The sequence below is a fragment of the Indicator indicator genome, chromosome 13, assembly GCF_027791375.1.
Source record: "Indicator indicator isolate 239-I01 chromosome 13, UM_Iind_1.1, whole genome shotgun sequence".
Lineage (NCBI taxonomy): Eukaryota > Metazoa > Chordata > Aves > Piciformes > Indicatoridae > Indicator > Indicator indicator.
The window spans coordinates 13,818,558-13,844,137 of NC_072022.1; the positions used below are offsets into that span (position 1 = coordinate 13,818,558).

At 39.5% G+C, this 25,580-nt stretch overlaps 1 protein-coding gene across 1 annotated transcript in view; it reads right to left on the reverse strand.

Moving 5' to 3' along the window:
• STAG1 (stromal antigen 1) overlaps positions 1-25,580 on the reverse strand; it is a 137,411-nt gene that overhangs the window by 88,933 nt on the left and 22,898 nt on the right. The window contains exon 4 of the mRNA XM_054386236.1: positions 20,243-20,339. Coding sequence (XP_054242211.1) covers positions 20,243-20,339 — 97 coding nt within the window. The remainder of the gene's footprint in view (positions 1-20,242; positions 20,340-25,580) is intronic.

The following is a 25,580-nucleotide window of genomic DNA, read 5'->3' on the forward strand; positions in this document are numbered from 1 at the left end:
TTACAAATACAACTGAAGATGGGGCATGTATTCTCTGTCCTTCTCATCTTGTTACTAGTCTTCAATCCCTTTCTAAACTGAGTTTTCCCTTTATCATGAAGGCCTCATTCTATTTAGTGAAGATGACTTGTCTTAGTCCATTTACAACTTGAGAAGCTTATTGTACCTCAGTACTAAATTCTTAGTTCAAACTTATTCACACACATTGTATTTTAAAGTCTTCTTGCTGACACTTAAATAGATTTCCTTAATGACAAAATTCCAGTTTAACTTTCAGCTAAGACAGGCATCAATTTAATTTGCCAATGATTAATCATGTCACCCAACCTAGCATTTTTAAGTGAAAAGAAAAAAACTATACAGAGGACATGACATTATTTCAATTAAAGAGTAAAAGGACCTCTGATTTTATAATCAGATGAATACACTCAAAAATTCCAACCAAATGAAAAAAAACAAACAAACCCCTCTGTACAAAATATGGTCATCCTGCAGCTGGGTTGGACTAGATGATATTCAGATGTCCCTTCAAACTCCCACCACTCTGTGATTCACAACATAGTATTTTCAGGAGATATACCACAGACTCAGTGTCTTTAAAACATGTATTTACAGTGAGAAGACCAACAGGCTAGAATACAAAGGCCCTGAAAAAATAGAAAAAGTCTCTGAGAACTTTGTGAGATGTGTAAGCTCTCAAGTTGGAATAACAACCAAGCTTTAATAAGCAGGGTACTCTTCAGATCCAAGTTGTCCCATTATTTCCTTTCCTACTCAGACACAATAACCCCACAAAAACTTCAGGCTTGGGGCAGAGTGGCTGGAAAGCTGCCCAGCAGAGAAAGACTTGGGGATGTTGATTGACAGCCAGCTGAATATAAGCTAACATGTGCTCAGGTGGCCAAGAAGGTCAACAGCATCCTGGCCTGGATCAGGAACAGTGTGACCAGCAGGAGTAGGGAAATGATTGTCCCCCTCTACTCAGCACTGGTGAGACCACATCTTGAGCACCGAGTTCAGTTTCGGGGCCCTCACTACAAAAAGGACATTGAGGTGCTAGAGTGTGTCCACAGGTGTGCGACAAAGCTGGTGACGGGACTGGAGAACAGAGCTTATGAAGAACAGATGAGGGAACTGGGGTTGTTTAGTCTGGAGAGAAGGAGGCTGAGAGGAGATGTTTTCACTCTCTGCAACTACCTCAAAGGAGGCTGGAGTAAGGTGGGTATTGGTCTCTTCTTCATAGTAACAAGTGACAGGACAAGAGGAAATAGCCTCAAATTGCACTAGGAAAGTTTTCAATTGGATATTAGAATCAAAGACTGAATCATAGAATGGTCCAAGGCTGGAAGAGACCTCCAAAGGTCATCCAGTCTGACCCACCCGCAGTTAGCAGGGACATCCCCAACTAGCCCATGCTTAGAGGGCTTCATCGAGCCTTACCTTGACTATCTCCAAGGAAGAGGCCTCAGCCATTTCCCTGGGCAACCTGTTCCAGTGTTCCACCACCTTCATAGGGAAGAACTTCTTCCTGATATCCAATCTAAATCTGCCCTTTTCTTGTTTGAAACCATTGCCCCTCATCCTGTCACCACAAGCCCTTATAAACAGACTCTCTACATCCTTCCTGTAGGCCCCCTTCAGGTACTGGAAGGCTGCTATTAGGTCCCACCAAAGCCTCCTCTTCTCCAGGCTGAACAACCCCAGCTCCCTCAGCCTGTCCTCATAGCAGAGCTGTTCCAACCCCCTGTTTTAGGAACAATTTCTTTACTGAAAGAGTGATCAGGCATTGAAATGGGCTGCCCAGGTAAGTAGTAGAATCACCATCCCTGGAGGTGTTAAAAAAAACCCAGACTTGGCACTTCGGGACATGTCACTAGTAACAAGAGACAGGATAAGAAGAAATGGCCTCAAGTTGTATCAGGGGATGTTTAGGTTGGGTATTAAAACTTTTTCATTGAAAGGGTTGTCAAAGGCTGGAACAGGCTCCCCTGGGAGGAGGCTGAATCTCTTTCCCTGAAGATATATAAAAGAGCTCAGAGACATGGTGCTGAGGGACAAGGCTTAGCACCAGTCTTGGTAGAGTTAGATACTGGTTGGACTCGATCTTAAAAGATCTTCTCCAACCAAAATGATTCTATGAAAGAGAAGGTACTAAACACCACTGGAAATCAGGGAGCACCATCACACCAAATACTACACTCCAGCAGCCTCCTGCATATGGCAATTCTGTTATTTCTATAGGAGAGGAAGCTCCTATAGAGCTAAGTGGTACTCCAGCTGTAATAGCCCACAATCATTTAAACACTACTAATGAAAACAAATCACTAATAAATGGACTCTTGAAATCTAAACCACTGGCAGTGGGCAATCAATGAGGCACTATGTCCTTACACTAACTCAGACAGTTTCAATCTCACAGAATAAACACAGGTGATTTTATCCCTTCTCTTTTGAACCTCACATTTTCAAAATCCTATCACAATCTCCCTCAGTTCTTGAAGAAGTTGATACACAGTAATAAAGTTCTCATATCAAAAGACAGGAAAGCAAAGATAGCAAAAGTGGTCAGCTTTCAGCATGAAACAAACCTATCAATAGATCTTTCTAAGCATTGGTGCTGATGGGAATATACCCAATAGCAGATAGAAATCGTTTGAAAGAAAGATAACAATGAAGCAGATAAAGCTTGCTAGTGACAGGATTATTTAGAGGAGCTAGAATTAAAGCTGCCAAAGGATTTCACAGTAATAACATTGATAAAATGGAAATTATACTCTTTGGGTAAAAAGTAGGCTAAGTCCACAAGCTACTGGCAGAAACAGAAGTTAGCTACATAATTTAGTTCATCAAAAATGAGTACCCTTCGTGTGTTCAAGTCATACAATGTTGATGAAGGAAACTTCCTTGCTCTGAGTTTAAGGCAGGTAATACAGGTTTGATACGGCTCTACAGTATGTGCTTTTGGAAACTCTAAGCTGTTTTTCCTCCTGATTTTAACACCACTAACTGAAGCCAAATAATTAATAACCAACACCACTAATCTAGTATTTGTACAGACAATCTAATATTTGTACAGACAACTCCAAACCTGAACAACAGTAAAATGACATGAACATCACTGAAAACCTCAGGAGTCTCTGCTACCTCAAATGCAGCACTTCGCTCCTGGCCATATCTTAATGTTTTTGCGCTTGGAAGCATCCATAAGTGCAGTCATCCAACAGCTGCATTGTGCCCTGCCCTGCCTCAATTCCCTCTGGCTGGATGAGAAGTCTGTGTGGAAGGAGAACACTTACACTCATGGGGAGAGAGAAAGCACTGACACCAATATATTCTTGGGGTTTACACATGTATGAAACTTTCTGCCTCTTCAATTAGAAATGGTTCCCAGATTAATTTACAGAATCATAGAATTGTTTTGGTTGGAAAATACCTCTAAGATAAGTCCAACCATCAACCCAACACCACCATGCCCACTAAACCCTGTTTCAAAGTGCCATGTTTACATATTTCTCCAGGGATGGTGACTCTTATTTCTACCCTATTTCTCAGTGATTCTCTTCCAAAGTAACAAAGTCAGGAAGATGAAAGAGAAGTCCTAAAAAAAATAGTATGACAAAAAATAGAAGTATATAGAGATCTTCAAATTATGTGGCAGGCTCTAGACTCATCAAAAAAATAGCATCTTATAAGGAAAAAAAAAAGGCAACAAAAAAAGGAAAGAATGAGGGTCCTTTCCAGCACTTTTCCCTTAACACAACAGGCCAGGCCTTTCTGTGGGCTGTGCCACACCTGGGGGTTGCCAAAGGTCTGACAGAACTCATTGTCCAAAAAAGTGAGTCCTCCTTGAAAGTCCACCAGACTCTGCTTCTCAATCACCTGCCTCTTGTCCCTTGAGACAACTGGTCTTGCTTTACTTATCTCAAGGAAGCTACTGTTGACTGTATGGGATATTTTGAAACATGGCCCTGAAGAAATACACTTCCACACATCCTCTACAATTTTACTTGAACTGTTTTCTATTCCAGTATGTGGAAGGAAAGGCTCAGGCAGAAAAGCAGCATCTACATTTGCAGAGTCTTCACAGTGCCAAATCTTATTAACAATGGCACCACCAAATAGACCAAAATAGCTCCAGTTTTCCTTCCCAGAGTGAACCCTTACTTTTCAGAATTCCCCAGTCACCAATCTGAGAGACACCAGACAAACACCAACTGGTATCTTCCTGTATTATTTGATGGAAAAAAACCAGACATGTTAAACTACAACAGTAAAATAGACACTTTGTAAGTGCTACAAAGCTGTAGCAGAAAGCTGAAGAACTTTTAACAGCCAATTTGGTGAAAGCTGATGTGAGTCATCAAATGAGACTCGAGACTAGGAAGTGTCTTGGAAACAGCTTACATCCAGAAGACTTCAGTTCCCTCATTAAGTGAAAGCCAACATCCGCCTGGAAAGTTTCTATGCTTTATACATTACTCTGGAAGAAGAAAATTCGGCTGCTGTGTGCTTCTGTCTCTGAGGATGCTGCTTCATAAACTTTTAACTACTTGCTTAAACCAAATCTGATGGGGAAAACTGGAATTAGCCCTTCCTTACTGGAGAAGTAAGGAAGAGGGCATAGGCTAGTCCTGCTTGTCTTTACTGCAAATATGTATCTATTCTGTAACATTAAGAACTTCAAGGTTCCACACCATGAACTTTAAGAAATCTTTTAAGTACTCTGAGCCTGGTCATTAAGCAATTTGAAGAGGAGGAGCAGGAAATCAGTAATGGCTATGGTTTAAACATGTAATATGTTATCTGAAAAAACCTCCCCACAGGGCATGCCACAGAAAATGTTACCTGTTGTCTCAAAAGCTCTCTGTAACAATGACTCTGTGCCATTAACAGAGCACAGAAAGGATCTTTATTTATAAAGGCTTGGCAAAGTAAAACTAGATGAAACCATAAAGAAAAAAGCCCTTGAGGGAAACTGGTTTTGTTTTTTTCTCTTTTTTTGGTTGGAACTTGGCTACTATGGAAGAATAAGAGGAAGTACCATATTAAAAGTGAAGTTAACACAACACAATGAAGAGTTGCTCAACATGTTTTGGCATGGGAAGCCAATACAAGGGAACACAAACTAGAGACAAAATCAGTAAAAGTCTGGATATGCTTGTTAAAAACATAATGCAAGAGGGAACTGTCACCTCAGAACTGAGAAACTGATGGAACACATACAAATCACAAGTGTTGACAAGACAAACAGAAGTGAGAATGTGGAAAAAGGAGCAGAAAACTGAGAAAACTGAACATGGAATTTGTTTCTCAACACTGGATGTCTAGGATTCACTAAAGAGTATTTATTTGATAGCAAAATGTATAAACTTACTGATACTAAAAAAAACGAAAACCGTACATAAGTGATAAAGCTGCAAGTACTGAAAAGAGTGCTGAGAGACAAATAGTAATGAATAATGCCTGAAATACAAGAGGAAATGAACACTTTGAGTACACTAACTAACACAAAGATAGTGGACTCAAGGGAAAAAAATAATCAAGTACCAATCAGGAAAAAGGAACACATTAAAACAGAGAGGAACATTACAAGTCAAGCAGATTTAATCTGGCTCAAATTCTTATTTACTATCTCCTCTCAGATTGTGTATGGATCCTTCTCCTTACAAATTTCACTATCAGAATTACTTGAAATGGTGTGTTTTGATCAAATTAAAAAATGGCTCTGTATATATATCAAGCAGTGTGTCCTGGTGGCCAAGAAGGCCAAAAATATCCTGGCTGGGAAGTGATTGTCCTGTTGTACTCAGCACTGGTGAGGCCACACCTTGAGTAGTGGGTTCAGTTTTGAGCTCTCACTGCAATAAAGACATTGAGGTGCTGAAGCAGAGAAGGGCAAAGCAGCTGGTGAAGGGTCTGGAGAACATGTCTTCTGAGAAGTGGCAGAGACTGTAACTCCATGTCAACACAGACGCTCTCTAGTAATTGCTTTGGTGTCCTTCCCACATGAAATTTTTCTTGAAGTCCATAACAAAACCAGTAAAGGCTGTTACACTATGCATCAGCTGCTTGAGGAGAATATTCAAAAACTGAGTTACATTTTTAATTGATGGTCCTGCTCAACAGGATATCCTGGGGCTCTGTAATAGTGCAGCAGCTTAAAGCAGTCGTACATCAGATGAAATGAGAATACTGAATTTGGCTGTCTTGGAATTTTCAGAATCTGTATTTTCTTCCTTTTGCTTTGTACTTTGCTGCATTTGAAGACACAAGTTTACCACCTCTACATTGTTTGTTTCACCATTACAGATGTTTCGGTTTCCCCTTCTCCCTGAATTTTCCCTATTAAAGAGATCTCATGCATGTAATTAATTTTTTCCCCAGGATAGTCAACACTTTTATGCTATTATACAGCCTGATAAGAACTGAAAAGAAATGCAGAGAGGAGTTCCCATTGCCAAAATGCCTGCCACCTTACGCTATTTGCATGCCATAGAAGTTTAAAAATACCTGCGGGTCAAATGCAGTTCTCACAACTGTGCAATGTCTTTCCCTGTTTCTCATCAGAATGAACCACAAGCTTTGCACAACACAGGCAGGCAGAGAGGAACACTACAAGGGGATGCAGATACTTGTCTTGCCCCAAGAGCAGCTTTAGTCCTAGTCTTCCTTCAGACCACTAGGAAAACATTAGCCACTAAGTAAAAATCAACTCTCTGTATTTCCCTGAAAAAATGCTAGGGGATATCCATCTGTGCATTCAGCCATGCCTGTTCAACAAAAATCTAAGCCCTTGCAGTTTATCTCTAACTTGTCTTCACAGCTCAGTACTGGCCCAGAGTATTGCTCTTGATTTTATTACCTGCCCTAAGTTGAGCAAAGCCAATGCAAGTAAGCTCAACTATTAATATTGTATGCCACTTTATAATCAAAATAGTGTCCTATGCTAATGAGCATTACATTATAGTGTACTAGACTGATAATACTCTAGTACACAGCAGAGAAAATTAACTTACTCACTCTGAATGCATTAAAATTCTCGCTTCCCCAACCTCTATTTTTCTCCCTGAAGTGTATTACACACCTCTGTGCTTACTGAGTTAGGTTTACTAAGCTACCATTCACACACAACAGCACTGTCAAAACTAAATCCAATGTTATACTCCAGTTAAGGGGAGGAAAAGAAATAATGATGGCATTATAACATAATATGCAAAGTAGCACTACAAAGTCACCAAAGTGAAAGTATCAGTCAAGCAGAGCAATAAACTAATATAGCAAATTAAGTGGACAGTTGTTACAAACCATCCTAAAAGCAGCACATGCAGCAGTTATGACTTTGATAACACCATGTGAACTTCTGAACCCAGTTGCTGGCCCTTATCTGCAAACTGTTTACATCAAGGCCTCATCTCAACAGAAATATCTCAGAAACTTAGGGTAGAAGTTGGCTGTCACAGCTGAGTCAGCAGGTAAGAACCAAGCAGTCCAAGATTAGGTCATAAACATCATATCGATGTAGCCTCACTCTTTGATCCTAATTGATGCATTTTAATATAAAATAGTAACTGGAATGAAATTAAAAAGAGTGGTGGAAAGAGAGGGTTATGAGAAGCCTCTACAAAGTTCCAAGTGGGACAGAGAAGATCTAACATGGAACAGTTTGTTATGTTTCCAAAAAAAAAAAAAAAAATCCCAGGGAAGTAGCCAGTCAACCATCAAAGTGCAAAACGAAGTGATTTTTCCACACAGTACAAAACTGAAGTATAATCCCACTGATAAAACTGCTATGGAAACAAGAAAAAAAAACCCAAAGAATTATATAAAACAAATTTGAGTGAAAATATTCATTATTAGACAAAATGGTTTGCAAGGTGAAATCTTCTATGTTCAAGCTTGAACCCGTTGTTCCTTGTATTATCACTGTGAACCACTGAAAAGAGCCTGCCCCCCTCCATTTGACAGCCACCCCTCAGATATTGATAGACATTGATCAGATCCCCTCTCAGTCTTCTCTTCTCCAGGGATCTCAGTCTGTCTTTCATAGGGGAGATGCTAAAGTGCCCTAATCACCCTTGTGACTCTCCATTGGATTCTCTCCAGCAGTTCTCTGTCTTTCTTCAACTGGGGAGCCCAAAACTGGATGCAGTATTCCAGGTGTGGTCTCACCAGCGCAGAGCAGAGAGGTAGAGACTTGCTGGAATGGACCTGGCTGGTATCTCTCCTGTCTGCAACATCCTGTGAGCAGCTACAAGCAGACCACAGAGACAGGACATACAATGTTTGAAGTATTTAGAGCCCAAGTGTACTCTCCCCCCACAAAATATAAGTAAACCAAAACAAACAAAAAACCCCACTATCAAAACCCTGACAAAAAATCCCAAAGTCCTTGATTGAAGTCTAAATAACTGCAAATGTACAGATCATAAATTAAACTCTCAGCCATGGATTCAGTTACGAATTGACAAAAAATACAGTCAGTCAAGACTTTATAAGGGAGAAGTGACATTCTGCATACAACACCAGTAAGTCAAACTTCTGCATCAACTACAAACTTGCTGTCCTGATGCTGAGCCTCCAGAAAAAAAAATATTTACATTGCTAACAAATCTTGAGAACTCATCATAACTCATACAAAGAATTCAAGACAATTTGAATCTCTTACGATTCCTTTGCTAACCATGACTTTAAATTCCACCCCTTTACCAGGAACTGACCAGCATGTATTTCCTTTTCTGTATTAACAGAATCAATGACATCTTTTAGAAGTTAATTCAGTAATGATTGGTTGGAAAGATAGTCCAATAACTGCACTACATCTGGTCCTGAGGAACATGGTTTAGGACCAGACTTGGTACAGTTAGATAATGGTTGGATGCAATGATCTTAAAGGTCTCAAGAGCGAAGTGACCAATGGCAGGATAAAGGGCATGGACATAAACTGGAACACAGAAGTTCCATGTGAACATAAAAAAAAATTTCTCCACTTTGAGGGTGGCAGAGCACTGAACCAGGCTGCCTGGAGAGGTTGTGGAGTCTCTTTCTCTGAAGGCATTCCAAATCCATCTGGAGGCGTTCCTGTTAAGTTTTCTAGCAGGTGTTCCTGCTATAGCATGGGGGTTGCACTAGATGATCTTCAGAGGTTCCTTCCAACCCCTACCATTCTGTGATTCTGCAATAGGAAATCTTGTCATACTAAATTAGATTTGAATTAATTTTAAGTGATTTAATCCTTCAGAATTTTGGAATTTAGTAATTTCCAGTCTAATAAAAATGTTATTTCAAATAACAGCATTCTTGGCTATATCTCTATAGTTAAATATTTCTATATTAAGTTTTCATTCCCATAAAGTATTTCTAGGTCCTTTCCTATTATCACAGTTTCCTAAGTCACACCAACTTCCAAGTTATCCAAAACACTTATTTCAAGAATGATGAAACAGTAGAGATTGTGGTAAATCTGACAAACTACATTAAAGGTATTTCAAAAGATGTTGTTATAAACTCTGTAGAAGCTTGCTGCAACAACAGATGGTGTCTATTAAACTCTGCTGGCTACGCCTGAGACAAAAGGTTAGTTTCTAATCAGTTGAAGGTGTTTTCACCTCATAACTCCTGAGTTCAGTATTTCATGAAATTAGGTAGTTTGCTTCACATTGGAATGCCCAAGACCCAGTGCTACAGGTGGAGAGTATGAATTCTAGTTGTTTTAAGCTGAAATCTAAGTTCATGGTGTTCACTGAAAGAAGAATGAAACTCTCTGCTGCTCACTTCTCAGTTGGTGACAGTTATCAAAGAACCAGGTTCCTCTTTGCTAGGTGTTATCGGTTCCTTATCCAAACAAGCGTACAGAGACCGCTGGCAAGACAGCTCACTCTTCCTGCAAGATCTGATATTCATTTTGTACAACTGCCTTTTCTTCCCTTAGAGGTACCCAAAGACATTCCACCATGCTTCTTGCTTGATGAAAATAAGAAAAGAACTATTGGTTCTGGTAATGGTTTTGACACCAGCACTGCCAGAAAATGCTGTAACTTCCAGCTAAAAGCAGATGAAAACCGGTAGGGCTCAGCTGTTTGATGGTGTGGGTTAAGGATGATTCGGACACTATGATCAGATTGATATAAATAAGGTAGTAGGTACTAGTGCGAGCAGGAGTGTATTTGCATAATAGCCCCCTTTTTCTTTTCCCAAAGTTAGATACATCTTTGAAACTCAAGCTTCTCTTTTTCTTCTATACCCAGCTAGCATTGAGTGCTTGCAGACTAAGAGAATATTTGATTTATTTTAACCACTTCCTTTATGCCAGAGAATAAGGCTTTTTCATTAGGATGTGACCTTTTTAATCATCCCTGTCTTTTTCTCTTCAAAAGTAATTACTGAACTACATACTAGTATTGCACTTAATAAAATACATCTATGGCTTCCTTAATGCAAAGGAGAGAAAATCATAATTACAGGGTTTGCTGAGAGAAACGCTGTATTTGGAATTTAATTCCTATCCATGGTCTGGAAAAAGTTCTGACTCAACCTTCCATAGAACTTGCATCTTTGGAAAGCCTGGAGACCTGAGAACACTTCCTATTTGTAATCCAGTAAAAACAGCATGCTAAGAGCTAGTGGGATTTGATTGCTTTTTATAATTAGTTCTTGTCTTCACAGAAAGTACCATCTATGTCATTAAAAAAAAAAAAAAAAAAAATCAAGCAATGCATCTAACACATAAGTAGAAACAAACTCAGACAGGCATAATTTGCTCACAAGTCATAGAGCAATAATGTCAAAAACAAAAAATCCAACTAATGGTTTTTGTTGTCTGCTTAGTACAGAGGCACCCTTCCTGTAACACATCTGTACTCTACAGAGAAAAAACGCTATATAACTAAAGAAAATGACAAAACTCTGGTTAGTAAGACAGCAGCTACTCTGAATCATTAAAACCAAACGGGATTTACTGCTTTTCTCTTTAAAAAGTTGTAGCATTAAAGCATCATCGATCTGAAAGAGACTTCTGAAATAGTAACTCTGCAGTCACATGAGGAGTGCCATTTCCAAATCAATAGGTAATTAAATGAACAGAGTGGAAAACAAGCAGTAATATTTGAAAGCCTTACATGATTTATCTTCAATGAACAGTGCCAAAGGAATTTTTCAAGCTATGAATTTACTAAGCAGTACACAGGAGTAGAACATGGACTTTGTTCCATGCTTACAAGGAGTGCTTTCATTTTCAGCAGAGATTTGAACATACTACCCAAAACTGGCAGTGCAGAACTTGCACTTAAACTACCATTTCAAAGGTAATTTGGTTTTCCTCACATGATACATTTCCTGTGAAACACTCTAGTATATCAAGTTCTGTCAATTAATTCAATACACACATTTTCAATTATTGGAAAGTTTATATTAATTAAATCAGTTACTTGCTGATTTTAAGCTAGCTTATTTTCAGTCTGTTGTCTTACTTGAAAACGGACTAGTTTGATGTATTCAGCTAGCAAGTAATAAAGAAAAGGTTTGGTTTAAGTTACTACTGCTCCTGTTAGCAATTCAGAGGGTGAAATCCTGGACTGAAGTCAGACCTCAACAGGGCAGGTACTTCATTCAGATTTTGAAACCACAGATCAGTATGCCCTTCAATCATGTCTCCAGTACTGGATGGTTAGCAAATCCCTGTGAGTTTTTTGCCCCCTAGTTCCTGAAATTGGCAGGATGCATCTTTTGAGAAAAAGACACCACTATAAAATGTGATGTACTACTTGAAGTATTTTTTACACTTCCTGATCTTTTTTATTTTTTCCAAGGCTTCCCATCCCCAGAAGAGTTAGGGAGATGCAAATCTTGAAAGAGTAATAATAATACCAAAAATATTTAGTGGCTATTTTTCCCATAGTCAAAACAGCTTTGAAGAGCTAAAGAATAGAAACAAACAAACAAGCAACAACAAAAAACAGCACACACAAAAAAAGGAAGGAAGAGTTCTTGAGAAAAGTACAGATAGCATTCAGTAGCAAATGGGAAGAAATACTGTAAACTTTTCTGGTTTAAAAACAATATCAACAATGAAACCAAAGCTTTGGTTTCAGTGTCACCAAACACCAAACATTTGCACTTCATAAAAAAAATTATTTGGATCTAACCATACGAATTAACCCTACCTATCTTTATTCAAAAAGTGAACTCATGAAACATTTAATGCATGTCTGGTAATCTGATTTATCTTCCATCCATTCAGTTTAATTTTCTAAGCTTTCAAGATAAACACACTGTACAAATGACCTCAAGGCTCAGAAACAAGAAGTACAAAGTTTACACTGAGTTCATTGCCACCAGGCATGACATTAAAATGAAAATTAACTCATTTCCATCTTTCATTCTAGTCTACTCTCCATTTCTGCATGTGGTTAACAGCATTTTTTTCACTGTATCACATAGTTACTGGTGGTGTGTTGATTTCTGTACACTATACATATAAAATATTCCATAAATTCTTGACATTACTATGACTTCAATCATGCATGAGTATCAGTCTTTAAAAACGTGTATGAGCCCTTTGCAACTTCTTCCTGATATTCACAGACTAAAAAGGGACTTTTTGGAAGAAACAGGGAGAACTTTATATTCCTCATAAAAATACAGTTTCCAATGCAATCAACAGCATAATTTTCTAATTTGTTCAAAATATTAAATGTTTATGACTTCTGCTTATCAACTTCTTAATAATAAATGAATTAATGAAGAGAGAAAGTCAGCAACATTTCTCACTAACAATTTGCAGTTCCTTATGAAAGGACCACTTGCAGGAAGTCGTACTTATCAAGTGGTCTTCTTCCCATGCTCAAAAACCTCCATCTGTATAGAGTGGTATTAGCCTGCTGATCACAAAACTAAATTGTGCACAAACAAATGACAAATTATTAATTTCTTTTAAATCATTACTCTGCTTACAATGGTATACACCTCTTATTAAAATATTACTAATCAGAGCAAATAACAATATTTCCTAATTTCCTAAAGCTAATTTGCTGTCTGAAATCCCACCCAGCAGCAAAGTAAGCAGCTGCTTGTTCATTTCTTTTGCCAGACCATATCACGGCCACTTGACAGTGCATTTTCCCAGGTTTAGCCTTCAATTACCTTTGGCAAAACAGCTTGTCCTTAATTAAGAGCACAGAACATCAGCAAAAATCAGAGCGAGCATGCATCCTGCATTCAAGCAAGCTAAGACATAATTCTTGCACTTGTTCAATTCCTTGGCACCACTAAACCACAGAATTTTTCAGAGCACCTTAACTATAATAGGGAAGGGAAAACTAGATTCAAGGATCAAGCTTCAAGAGAGCATGGAGCCCTAAGTGTCTGATTCACAAAGAAAAATTCCATGAAGATGTCACTTGTGAATTTACTTCTGGTTTCTGACCCAGAAAACAAATATGAGAGAATGAAGGGGAGGAAGACTAGGAATGATTTCACTATATAATTGAAAGTAGTCAAGTAGTTCTCTTCAGCTATGCGGAGAGACTGTTTTCCCCACAAAAAAAAGCTTCTCTGCTTACATGGACTCGATGGGTTGGTTTGCTCTTCACAGCTTAAGAGGCTGTTTCAACCGCTAATTACTTCTGGTTAGAAAAAATAAAATAAAATATTTATTCCACAAGCATGGCTCTCTGCCTTACAATTGTAGAAAGGTCAGAGTGCTGGTGGGGTTTTCTGTTTGTTTTGTATCAATAACAGAAGGCAAAAGCAGTCAGCAATGCAGATATCCAAGGCAGCTCAAAATCCATGGAGCTCCAGAAATGGAAACAGCCTGGTTGTCATAGCAGCAGAGTACGATACCTGAGCTAATTACTCAGTCTGAGAGGCAGAGCTAATTAGCCCAGATACAGCATACACTGACACAGTTATAAATCCTTCTGGGACCTGGGCACACATATTGCTGATTAGACATTACTGCTTGCTTGCTTTTTCCTTTCCACTTTAGCTCAGAGATCTCAGCACTACACCATGCTTTATGCAAGTGTTCCACAAAAAAAAAAAAAGGGGAAAAAAAGCAGAAATATATTCCTGCAAAGAAGGTAGCAGCAGAAAGAGCTGAAAAAACCCTGAAAGAACTCTGCACACTGATCTGCAATTCTTCTCTAAGAGAAGAGGATGCCGGCATCCACAACACCAGACTACAATATTTGAAATGGAAATTTCCATAGGATGGATACACGTCCATTCCCAGTCTAATGGAATCTATTGGAAAAACTGATTTATCATTATGACAACCTAAATTCAAAAGTTCTGCTATCTAAAAATGCAAAATCCTAAAGTTAAGTTCCCAACAGAAGTAAGAAGAAAAACACAACATCACCTGCTTTACAGATCACGAATACTGTGGAAAGGAAATACCTACTACCAAAACCCAAACCTGTTTTTTTTTTTCCCCACAAAGACTGGAAACAGTATTCATTTCACGTTTTTTCAGGAAGAAAAAGTATTTTAAAAAACTTCCCTTGTTCATCTTTTAAAGTACTAGTTGACACAAGATCCTCCCTCCAGAAAAAGCAATGCATGTCAAAAGGGTAGAAAACAAAAAGTGAATAGATGAATTTATCAGTCCTTGTTAACCACTTTTCTGCCCCAGAAATACAATGTCCCACCATGGACAAGACTACAGAACCTGGGAAAGACAGATTTTTTGTATTCTTGACAAAGGAAAGATAAAGGAAAAACTCTTTAAGAAACTACTTTCACTTCTTTGTAATCAAAATCACCAAAGACAAGCAAACACACAGATTGAGCAGGTAAACCAGTGGAAAGTTGGCATGCAAGGGGTAAAATTTTAACTTCTGTAAAATCTAACTGTTGAATTGAGAGGCTTTTGGTAGTTTGGTAGGACAGACTTCTAATTTATACCAAATGATGCTTCAAAAACCCAAGAAGATTACTCAAGACATGCTAAAATCAGACCTTTCATATTTGAATGTACATTAATATATGAAACAGAAGACACTGGATAGAAAGTTACTACCGATTAAACACAGAAGACTTGACAAAGGACAGATCTGATTTAAAATCTGATTTAGATTTATTCAGTTTTAAGAAGCACAAATCTTTCAAGTTCACTTGCAAAATTCATTAATTTTACAAAGGTTTTGTATTAATAATTTATATGACATGACTGCTTATTCATATTTACAAGAGATCACTTGTAAATTTCAGGAACATCTCTAAGTGAAGTTGGAGGATGCTAAGAGGTTCGTTCAAGCGTACACGCTGCCCAAGAGAATGGGACAGACCAGTAAAAATCAATGTTTCTCAAAACACAAGGGTATTTTGTCAAGGTCAGTACTGTTGCTAAATAAAACAGTTTGGTGCTGAAATAATTTCTAATCAAAGTCAGAAAATAGGCACAGGCTCTTTATCTGCTTAAAGCTTTTGAAAGAAATGTCAACCAGATGTATGTAGATACACATCGATACCTAACAATTCTAAGCACTGTGAAAATGGATTTCTAAACATAGCATCAAACTCTCCTGAGGAATCTCCTTTTAAGCCAGCAAAGACACAAGGATTACTGATGGGTTAGCAACCACAGGAGCACCTGAGAACAGTCAGGTAGGAATTAGGATTTCTCCCTGCAAAAAGATGGGAGGACTGTTAGATCAGCTGAAGTGCACCTGCACTAATACATGCAGCACAGGAGACAAACAGGAAGAGCTGGAAGCCATTGTGTATCAGCAAAACTACAATGTAGTGGCCATCACAAAAACATGCTGGGATGTCTCACATGACTGCAGTGTCACAATCAGTGGCTACAAACTCTTCAGAAGGGATAGGCAAGGAAGGAAAGGTGGTGAGGTGGCCCTGTGTATCAGGGTGTTTTGACTCTACAGAGATTAATAATAGTGACAACAGGGCTGAGTATTTATGGGTATCATGGGGAAGGCCAACAAGGCAGATATCCTGGTAGGAGTCTGTTAAAGACCATCCAATCAGGACAAAGAAACAGGTAAAATATTCTTCAGTCATCTGAGAGAAGTCTAACAATCACTGACCCTTGTTCTCATGGGGGACTTCAACTTCCCTGATGTCTGCTGGAAATACAATAGAGCAAAGAGGGAGCAGTCCTGTGGTTTCCTAGTGTGTGGAAAGTCATCTGGCTTCAGCTGTTAACAAGAACAAGAAAGGCTTCTACAAATATATCAGCAACCAAAGGAGGACTAAGGAGAATGTATGTTCTTTACTGGATGCAGGGGGGAACGGAGTGATCAAGTACGAGGAAAAGGCAGAGGTTCTCATTATCTTCTTTGCCTCCATCTTTAGTAGTGAGACCAGTTGTTTGCTGGATATAGAATCATGGAATCATAGAATCAGTCAGGGTTGGAAGGGACCACAAGGATCATCTAGTTCCAACTCCCCTGCCATGGGCAGAGACACCTCACACTACATGAGGCTGGCCAGAGCCTCATCCAGCCTGGCCTTAAACACCTCCAGGGATGGGGCCCCAACAACCTCCCTGGACAACCCATTCCAGGCTCTCACCACTCTCATGGGGAAGAACTTCTTCCTCACGTCCAGCCTGAATCTCCCCACTTCCAGCTTTATTCCATTCCCCCTAGTCCTATCACTACCTGATATCCTAAAAAGTCCCTCCCCAGCTTTCTTGTAGGCCCCCTTCAGATATTGAAAGGCCACAATAAGGTCACTTCGGAGCCTTCTCCTCTCCAGACTGAACAGCCCCAACTCTTTCAGTCTCTCCTCATAAGAGAGGTGCTCCAGCCCTCTGATCATCCTGGTGGCCCTTCTCTGGACACATTCCAGCATGTCCATATCCCTCTTGTACATCCCCCTGAGCTAGAAGATAGGAAAGGGGAGCAGAATGAAGCCCCCATAACAAGAGGAGATGGTTAGTGACCTGCTGCACCTTTTAGACACACACAAGCCTATGGGGCCGGACGGCATCCACCTAAGTGTACTGAGGGAGCTAGCAGAAGTGATCACCAAGCCACTTCCATCATTTCCCATCAGTCCTGGCTAACTGGGGAGATCCCAGCTGACTAGAGATTGACAAATGTGATGCACACCTACAAGGACTGTAAAGAGGATCCAGGAAACTGCAGGCCTGCCTGTCAGTCTAACCTCGATGCTGGGGAAGGTAATGGAGCTGATCATCTTGAGTGCCATTATGCAGCATGTACAGGGCAACCAGGTGACCAGGCCCAGTTAGCATGGGTTCATGAAGGGCAGGGTCCTGCTTGACATACCTGGTCTAGTATGAAAAGATGACCTGCTTAGTGGATCTGGGAAAGGTTGTGAATGCTGTTTATCTGGACTTTACTAAGGCATTTGGCATTGCTTCCAATAGCATCCTCCTGCAGAAACTGGCTACTTATGGCTTGGATAGGTGGATGCTTCATTGAGGGTAGGAAGGCTCTACAGAGGCACCTGGACAGGCTGGATCTGTGGGCTGAGATCAACCATATGAGGTTCAAAGCCATGTGTGGGTCCTGCACTTGGGTCACAACAACCCCCTGAAAGCTCCAGGCTTGGGGCAGACTGGTTGGAAAGCTGCTCAGCAGAGAAAGACCTGAATGTGCTGTGATTGTCCCCCTGTACTCAAGCATTGGTGAGGCCACACTGCGAGTAGTGGGTTCAGTTTTGGGGCCCTCACTACAAGAAAGACATTGAGGTGTTGAAGCATGTTCAGGAAGGGCACAACAAAGCTGGTGAAGGGTCTCGAGAACAGGTCTAGTGAGGAGCAGCTGAGGGAACTGGGGTTGTTTAGTTTGGAGAAAAAGAGGCTGAGCAGAGGCCGCCTTCATCTCTACAACTACCTGAAAGGAGGATGGAACAAGGCATGGCTTGGTCTCTTCTCCTTAGTAACAAACGATAGGATGAGAGGAAATGGCATCAAGTTGCACCAGGGCAGGTTTAGGGTGTATATTAGAGAAAATATCTTCCCAGAGAAAAGCATTCTCAAACACTGGAACAGACTCCCCATGGAGGTGGTTGAATTTCCATCCCTGGAGCTGTTTAGAAGAGACAGAGATGTGGTGCTGAAGGACATGGTTTGGCACCAAGAGTTGGTAGAGACAGATAATGACCGGACTTGATCTTGAAGGCCTTTTCCAACTGAAATAGTATCATGATTCTATGATGACAACGATGTATTATCAGTAAACATTTATATCCAACATTGGAAAAGAAGACTGGGGAAACTAAGATGATGTTATGGAGCAAATTGAAAAGAGCATGAATAAGGAATATTGAGGAAGGTAAAGCCGCCATTGAGATTCAGGAGGAGCTGCTATTTATCAGAAATGGAAATAAACAAGGGTGTTGACAAGCGAGAATAAAAACGTCATAGTAGAACATATAATCTTTACATGAAAGAGACACTTGATGTTCCCTCACAAGATACAGAACACCCCCAGATTTCCAGACCTTACTTCCATTGAGGACAGCTTACCCTAAGTGAAGTACCTGTAAAATCCAGTCTCTTCTGATGAAGTTTTCACTTATTCTAAAACCCAGGCATGTTACTGGAAATTAACCCTGTTTTACATCTGTTACTGTAAAAACTCCAACACAGAAATAAATCTTCTACATTCACGCTAAGCTCAGAGCTTTCTTTCTCCTTTAATTGCTGTTGGGGACCAGAAGGTCACTAAAGCAAGCTCAGCAGAGAGCTGTCAGTACAGAGTATTGAAAATGGACAAAAAGTCACCGTGTAAAAGAAGAGTAAGTAAATGACATCAGCAACTTGAAGTGCAGCTACTTCACAGCCAACAACGTAAAGCCTTTCTGGGAAGCAATTGATCTAGCAGCATATGGTTGACAGTGCACATTCAGCCTGCATCAGGCAGTCACAAGAGGTTTAAAAAATATGCATCTTCTGAGATTATAAGAGTGCAAGGAGAAAGAAAGGAAGCAAGAATTAGAGAGCAGCAGGGGGAAAAGATATTTATGAGACCGCTCCACCAGAAGCTTGAATCAACAAGCATAAAAACATATGGTCAAGGGTCTCTTTGGTTTAACACTGCCCAACATCTTAGAAAGAAACTTGTGTGGTGGTTTGTTTTTTTTTTCACATACACCTTTAGGAGAGTGTTAAAAAAAGCAAACAGAATACAACTGCTTTCATATGAGCTGCCAAACAAGTCTGAAAAATATTTTAGGGAATCTGTTGGAACAGTACAGACAGGCTGGTACTCTAAAGCCTAAGCTTCAGCCTTTTCACAGAATGATTCCAGAGCTTCAGTCTTGCCTTCCATCCACAAAATAAGTTTATTTCCTTAAGCTATGAAAAAAGCTTGCTGAAGCTGCTGGTGGGGTCCTATTTCTTTTCTTTGATGCTTTTAACTGTACTTGTGACTTCACCAAATACTTAAGAAGGAAGGGAATTCTACCCAGGCCATTTAATCTTTAAAGGTGTATCTGCATATCAGCTATCAAATGAAGAAAGAATTTCTGAATTGTGGATTATTTTCAACTCTACTCAAAGCAAACTAGTGGAAGCATCAGGCCACAGTAAATAGTTTGGTTCTGGGTGCTACAGATGGAGTACAGCTTGATCATTCTCTCTTTTCAAGGCTGAGTTAAGTGAAGAAAGACAACACATGAGAAATTCATTAGAAGGTATGGCAACAGAAGGTGTGGGAACAGAGCACTAGAAAGCCTGACTGCTGCATGCCTGGTAATGGAGGACTGCTTAAATAAGGTTTAAAAGGCAGGCCACTTGCTGCTAACTTGGTAAGTATTATAGAAGAAGAAATAAGATTGGTGCTTCAGCTAGAAGAAATCTTTCTTGCTAAGTTGAAGTCAATTGAAGTCTGACTCCCTCTTCTTCAGTTTAAAACCCCATCATTTTCCTAAAAAGAAAGCAAAAATAGCAAAGTTAAAGTATAGCTACACCTACAAATTCTCGTAATAAAAAATTAAGGAAGAAACAGGGGAAGTAAGGATACGCCTACCTTGATGAACAGATCTTTTGTCTCCTTTTGCTGATGAGTAGAGTGGCTCTGTGAGGATTTGTACACTTTAAGATGATGACAGAAAAGTGAGAAAAAGAAAGGGTAGGCCCTTGACAAACAAGCTTTAAATAAAATTATTCTTGAAGGCAGACAGTATTTCTGTATAAACCATGCATACGAAGAATACCAATCCAAGTTTCTCCCACACCTTTCCCAGCACTAATGCACAATTGTATGGCTGTCAGATTTATTCTGTACAACTTGTTCCCAATGTTCTGTACCTCGACATCCTGAACACTGGATAAAGAAGTTGATTAAATCCAGAAGTGCTATGTCCCTGTCTTGTTTATATGATTCAATCCAGTCGTCCACCACAGACTGTCAAGAAAAAAAGAATACTTATCAGACTCTTAAAAAGTGTTTTATTAAAGGCAAATAACTTATTATTTTCAGAATTTATAATGGAGCATTTATTTTGCATAATTATACATGTGTACAAATTCAAACACCTATACACCTTCTTTCAGGGTGGAGACAGAACAAATCTTGCTAGAGAACAGAACTACATACATAATTTTCTGGTATGATAATTGTATAAACATGAGTTCAAAATTAAATGACCGTAAGTCCTCAAAACTCTACTTACAGTATTTATCCACATTCAAAACTGTGTTGAAAGAAACCTTAAATCCCAGGATTTCATTCAGAATGACCAACATACAGTCCCAGGAAACTGATCAGTACAAACACTTTGGGATTAAAACTGAATTTATATTGCATGGTAACCATTTCAGTATTTATAAAGCCTGAAGTAGTGTATCAGTCATTCAGAAACCCTTCACACAGGTCAGGAAGACGGAATGCAAAGAGGAATACTTGGTGAGCAGGACTAATACACAGGAGTTGGTCTTATAGTGTTTGGCAGTCAATAAGGCACCTGCATGACAGGTGTGAAGCCAAGCCCCAGTTTCAAACTGCACTCAGAACTGTAAGTAGCCAGGAAATATTTTTATAATTATCACTATGCATAGCACAGAGTCATTACTAAGAATAAGAGCAGGGAGGAGGACAGAAAGCTTACAGGTGTCAAAAATATTCATCATGTATCACATATAAATCTCTGAAGGCAGAAAATCCCTCAGGATCTTGATGAGAAAGAGCACTAAATTAACTTTGCCAGCCAGCACAGAAATGCAATCACAGCATCACAAAGAGTTAATGGCAGATACACATCATCTGAAAGGAATGTGGCAAAGCTCTTGCTGCTTCCCATACAGACATTTTACAGTCCTGACTACAGAACCCTACCAGAGCTGCAGACCCACAGTTCTTAAAATTCCAGACGTAGGTGAAGTAATGAGGACCAAGTAAACAAAATAACTATGGAAATGCATAAAAACTGTTCTAGAACAGCAAGAGGGCTGTGTTGAGTTCCTTCCTTAGCCTGCATCATGCTGAAGGAAGACAAGTATGGCTTCCTTTCACATCTCTAAAATACAGTATTCCAAATTCCTCAGTTATATAAAAATTAAATATACCCAATTCTTTCAAATGTAACCAAATACTGCATTTTACTTATTTAGCAGGAAAAAAATATCTTGACTGTTCCATACATGAGGCAGCATTCATTAAGGGAAGCTTGACTACGCTATCGAAGTACACCTTGCAAATGTATTCTTTTATTTTGGAGAGTTCAGGTTTACAATCAATTTCTAAAAAAATAATTTAAAGAATCCTACATACACCACCCCCACCACCATCATCACCACACAACCAGCTTCCAACTATGTTGAAAAAGGATAAGCAGGAAAGCCAAAATCCAAACAATTCAACCTCATAGCAAAAACTGGGCTCTTGATAAAAGAGTAGACATAATAATAGGATCCTGAAAAATCCCTCTGTAGTTTGTATCTTATTCAAGTCCAAACTCAAGTGGTATTTTAGGAAGTGTTTGAGAAAATGGAAGCAGCAAACCAGTTGTGCATGCACTAGAGAGACATTCTCCACCATGCAAACCAAACCAAAACATTTCTTGTTTAACACAATGGATTCATTCTTAACCCAAGACAGGATGAGACTGAGACTGTCGGTAGTACCATGGTATTCAACAACCAGCATGAATCTCTGAACATTCCATTGGCCAGGAAACTAAGTTTTCACTTTTTATTTACCAACACACACACACACGTACAAGCCCAGGAGAAGCAACCTTAGGAAGAAGTCCATCTGCTTACCTAGCAGAAATTAAAAATGAAGCTTTGGCTTCCAATAAATCTTCACAGAGGTTGAAGAAATATGAAACAACAGCACAAAATCAGTTATTTAGAATGCTTCACTCGTTTCATCATGAATTTAGGCCTGTATCTCTAAGTATCACTTCAATCAATTATCAGAATTCTCCAGGGCACATAAAACCAAATGTAAAAATTATTTACTAAACTAAATACTGACGAAGCTTAATGGTCAGACTGCTGGTATACTGCTAATTTAAAAGATTTGTTTGAACAGACATGCAATTGCCAGCAGCTATTTTTTTCACTGAGGAAAACAGCAGCTGTGCTGGGTCAGACCACAGGTTCATTTGCCCAACAGGGCTTATACCTGTATCAAAAAGCATCAGAAGAAGAAATAAACATATACTGATATTTCTAAGTTATTCTCCCAGACCCTTACAACCCTAGAGTCATTTCTTCTTTCATGATTATATCCTGTCTAAATCAAGAAGTTTGATACCTGCATTATCTTGGAGCAATGTGTCTCAAGGGTTAATTATTCACTGCAAAAATAAAAACTTTTTTTAACTTGTCAATTGCTGGATCTATTTGATGTGACCTAGTTCTTATGGAAGAAGAGAAAACAAACCTCAAGTCCGTATCTGTGTTTCCATGCTACAGTCTGGTCACCTCTTTCAAGCAGAATGATCCCACTTTGCACTGTGTGGTTTGCAAAGAAATACTTCCATGTATTTACCTCTGCTCACTCTCATCACACATCTCTTAATGGTTTCTGAAGCCAACTATATTCTTCTTTGGACCCAGGGAATTTCAGATGCTTTTCCTGAGTGTTAATAACTAGTTTACCAGCATCTGTGAATTGTGAACAGCCTAGTTTCACACAAAACATTCCCTGTGGAGGGGATTACTTTCCACAGTCACTCCTACTCCTGTTTCTTGCTACAGCATCCTGCCCCTTCAGTTCTACCACCACAGCTAGTTCTGGACTGTGCTATAAATACTGCCAGTGAAGCCAACTGGGCTAAAAAAAAAAAAAATAAAAAGAGGGGAGGAAGCAAAGGGAAGAGACTTAGAGGAATATCTTCCATATTTTTTTCTGGTTCTATTAAATGATTACCTGGGTTTTTCAGCATTACCCTCAAACCCATAGCATCAGTGCTGCTCATCTCCCTTATGACACTTCTTGTCTCTTCACAGAAAATGTGGGCATGAAGGTCTCACTCAGCTCTATCTGGTGTAGCATTTGCATTTTTAACCCAGAACCACAACAAAAAATAAGGACAAGCAGCTGATGACAAAGTCAAGGGACCAGACTTGGGACAATGCAGAGTCTTTCATGGCAGCAGTAAAGACAAAACAAAATCAGAGTGATGGCTCAGAGCAGGGGCAGCAGGCAAATGCTGCCCCTGTGCTATCTGAGCTAGCAGAGGACTTACAAAGCTTTAACTAAAATTGGATACATTTTACCCAATTTTATATGCACAACCCCTGCAGTCACTCCCTTTGTACTCAACACAGTGTGTATGAGTTGCACACACATACACACACATATATAGGCAACACTCAGTGAAGCTGTCAGCCTAATTCACCTCTCCAAAGCAGGTATGCAGGAGCTCCTGTTTAAAAATGCTCCTGATTACACTAAGCAGATCTCCACTGACTGTCTGAGGAGCTTTGGGTGACAAGTCACTTACAAGTACTTGACCTGTCAACATCAGTAAAGTCAAACAAACTGTGTTCACTAAGCCCTATAAAGGTGAGAGGTATTTTCAATGTATCAGAATCAAAATACCACCCCACAGATCTGCACTATCCCACCCCCAGTGCACATTGGCATGTTTGTTGGTAATTTTCTTTAGGGATTACAGTTTCAGGCAACTGGAGATAATGAAGCCAAACTACATATGTCACAACAGCTGGAACTTAATCACACTGTTAACTTTTGATGTAACAGAAAAGGGCTAGAAAAACTGAAAACACTGAGAAAAAAAAAAAACAAAACCAACCCAACATTATACATACCAGACTTAAAATAAAGACAAATATTAACTGAACCAAGAAAACTCAGCAGTAATCCAAATACTAGGAAAAATGTCAGATACAAGCAACAGATAGATCAAACAAGAGGCAACAGAGTAGCAAATGGTGGCACAAGCAATAGCTGCCAAAAAAGAAATTAGTCAAGCAGAGACAGATTCCTACTGAAAACAAGGACTTCTAACCAACAATCCACAAGTTACACCAACCCCTCCAGTAGATTTAATCTTGTCAGCAGCCTCCACCCAGTCATCCTGTTTCAAGAGCTTCTCAAACATAAGCAAAGAGCAAACTCAGGGAAAGATATACGTTTGGTCACCATCTTGCCCTTCCCTCCTCCCTGTCATTGATCCCGAAACACAGAATGGGTATTGCAGCGATGGCACACGTGGGGACAAGAGGAGAGAAGCACCAGTCAGCTCTCTGCAAGGGAGGTAGCTACTAGCAGGCTTCACCCACCAGAATTCATCCCCAAGTGTCTTTTTGCCTACTTCTGCAAAGCCCTTTTGAAAGATAGAAGGAATACATTGCATGAGTTATTCTGGTGGGACCCATCTGCTTCCAGATGTTTTCACCTTCACATGTAATAGAGAGCATGGATTCACCACACAGAAATGTGCACTTGCATGCTGTGCATGAGATACATGATAAATTCAGCATTCCTGGGAAGTACAAGATGCAGGAAAGCCATGCTTTTGGTATTCACCAAATTCAAGGAAAAGGGTCCCCTGACAACAGGGTATGAAGAACAACAACTGAAAAACCGCACAAAACCCCTGTACCTTCATGTCTTTACTGCCAGATTGGAGTGAGGCAAGGAATATTTATTAATGGCTCAATTACATCAATAAAAAGCTCAAGATTACTCCAGTAACACCCACATGGCCTCCCTTTCACTCCCTGTCAGAAAACAGCTAAACAGACACACACAAACACCTATGTAGGTATGTGTGTGTGCATATATATTTATACACATGAAAGCACTACAGCTCTGGTCATTTGGTGTAACAAAGCCATAAAAGTACACGTTACAAAAATGAGACTCTTACACTATTTGTATTTTTCCCCCCAGTCTAAAAATGCTTCTAATCTCACGAAAACCGAATGAAAAACGTCAAGGTTGTCTGCAAACGGCAGATGATGCACAGTACAAATACATGAAGACCACAGAGACTTTCAAAAGCCTGTAACAGCTTTCAGGAGAATCTTGCAAAAATTAACTCTTTGGTGGATCTCTGTTAAAAGCTACCATGCAGCATAACTTGACAAATATAGCATCCCATAATTATTACAGTTGGAAAAGACCTTTAAGATGATTTGAGTCCAACCAGTATCTAATCCCACCATG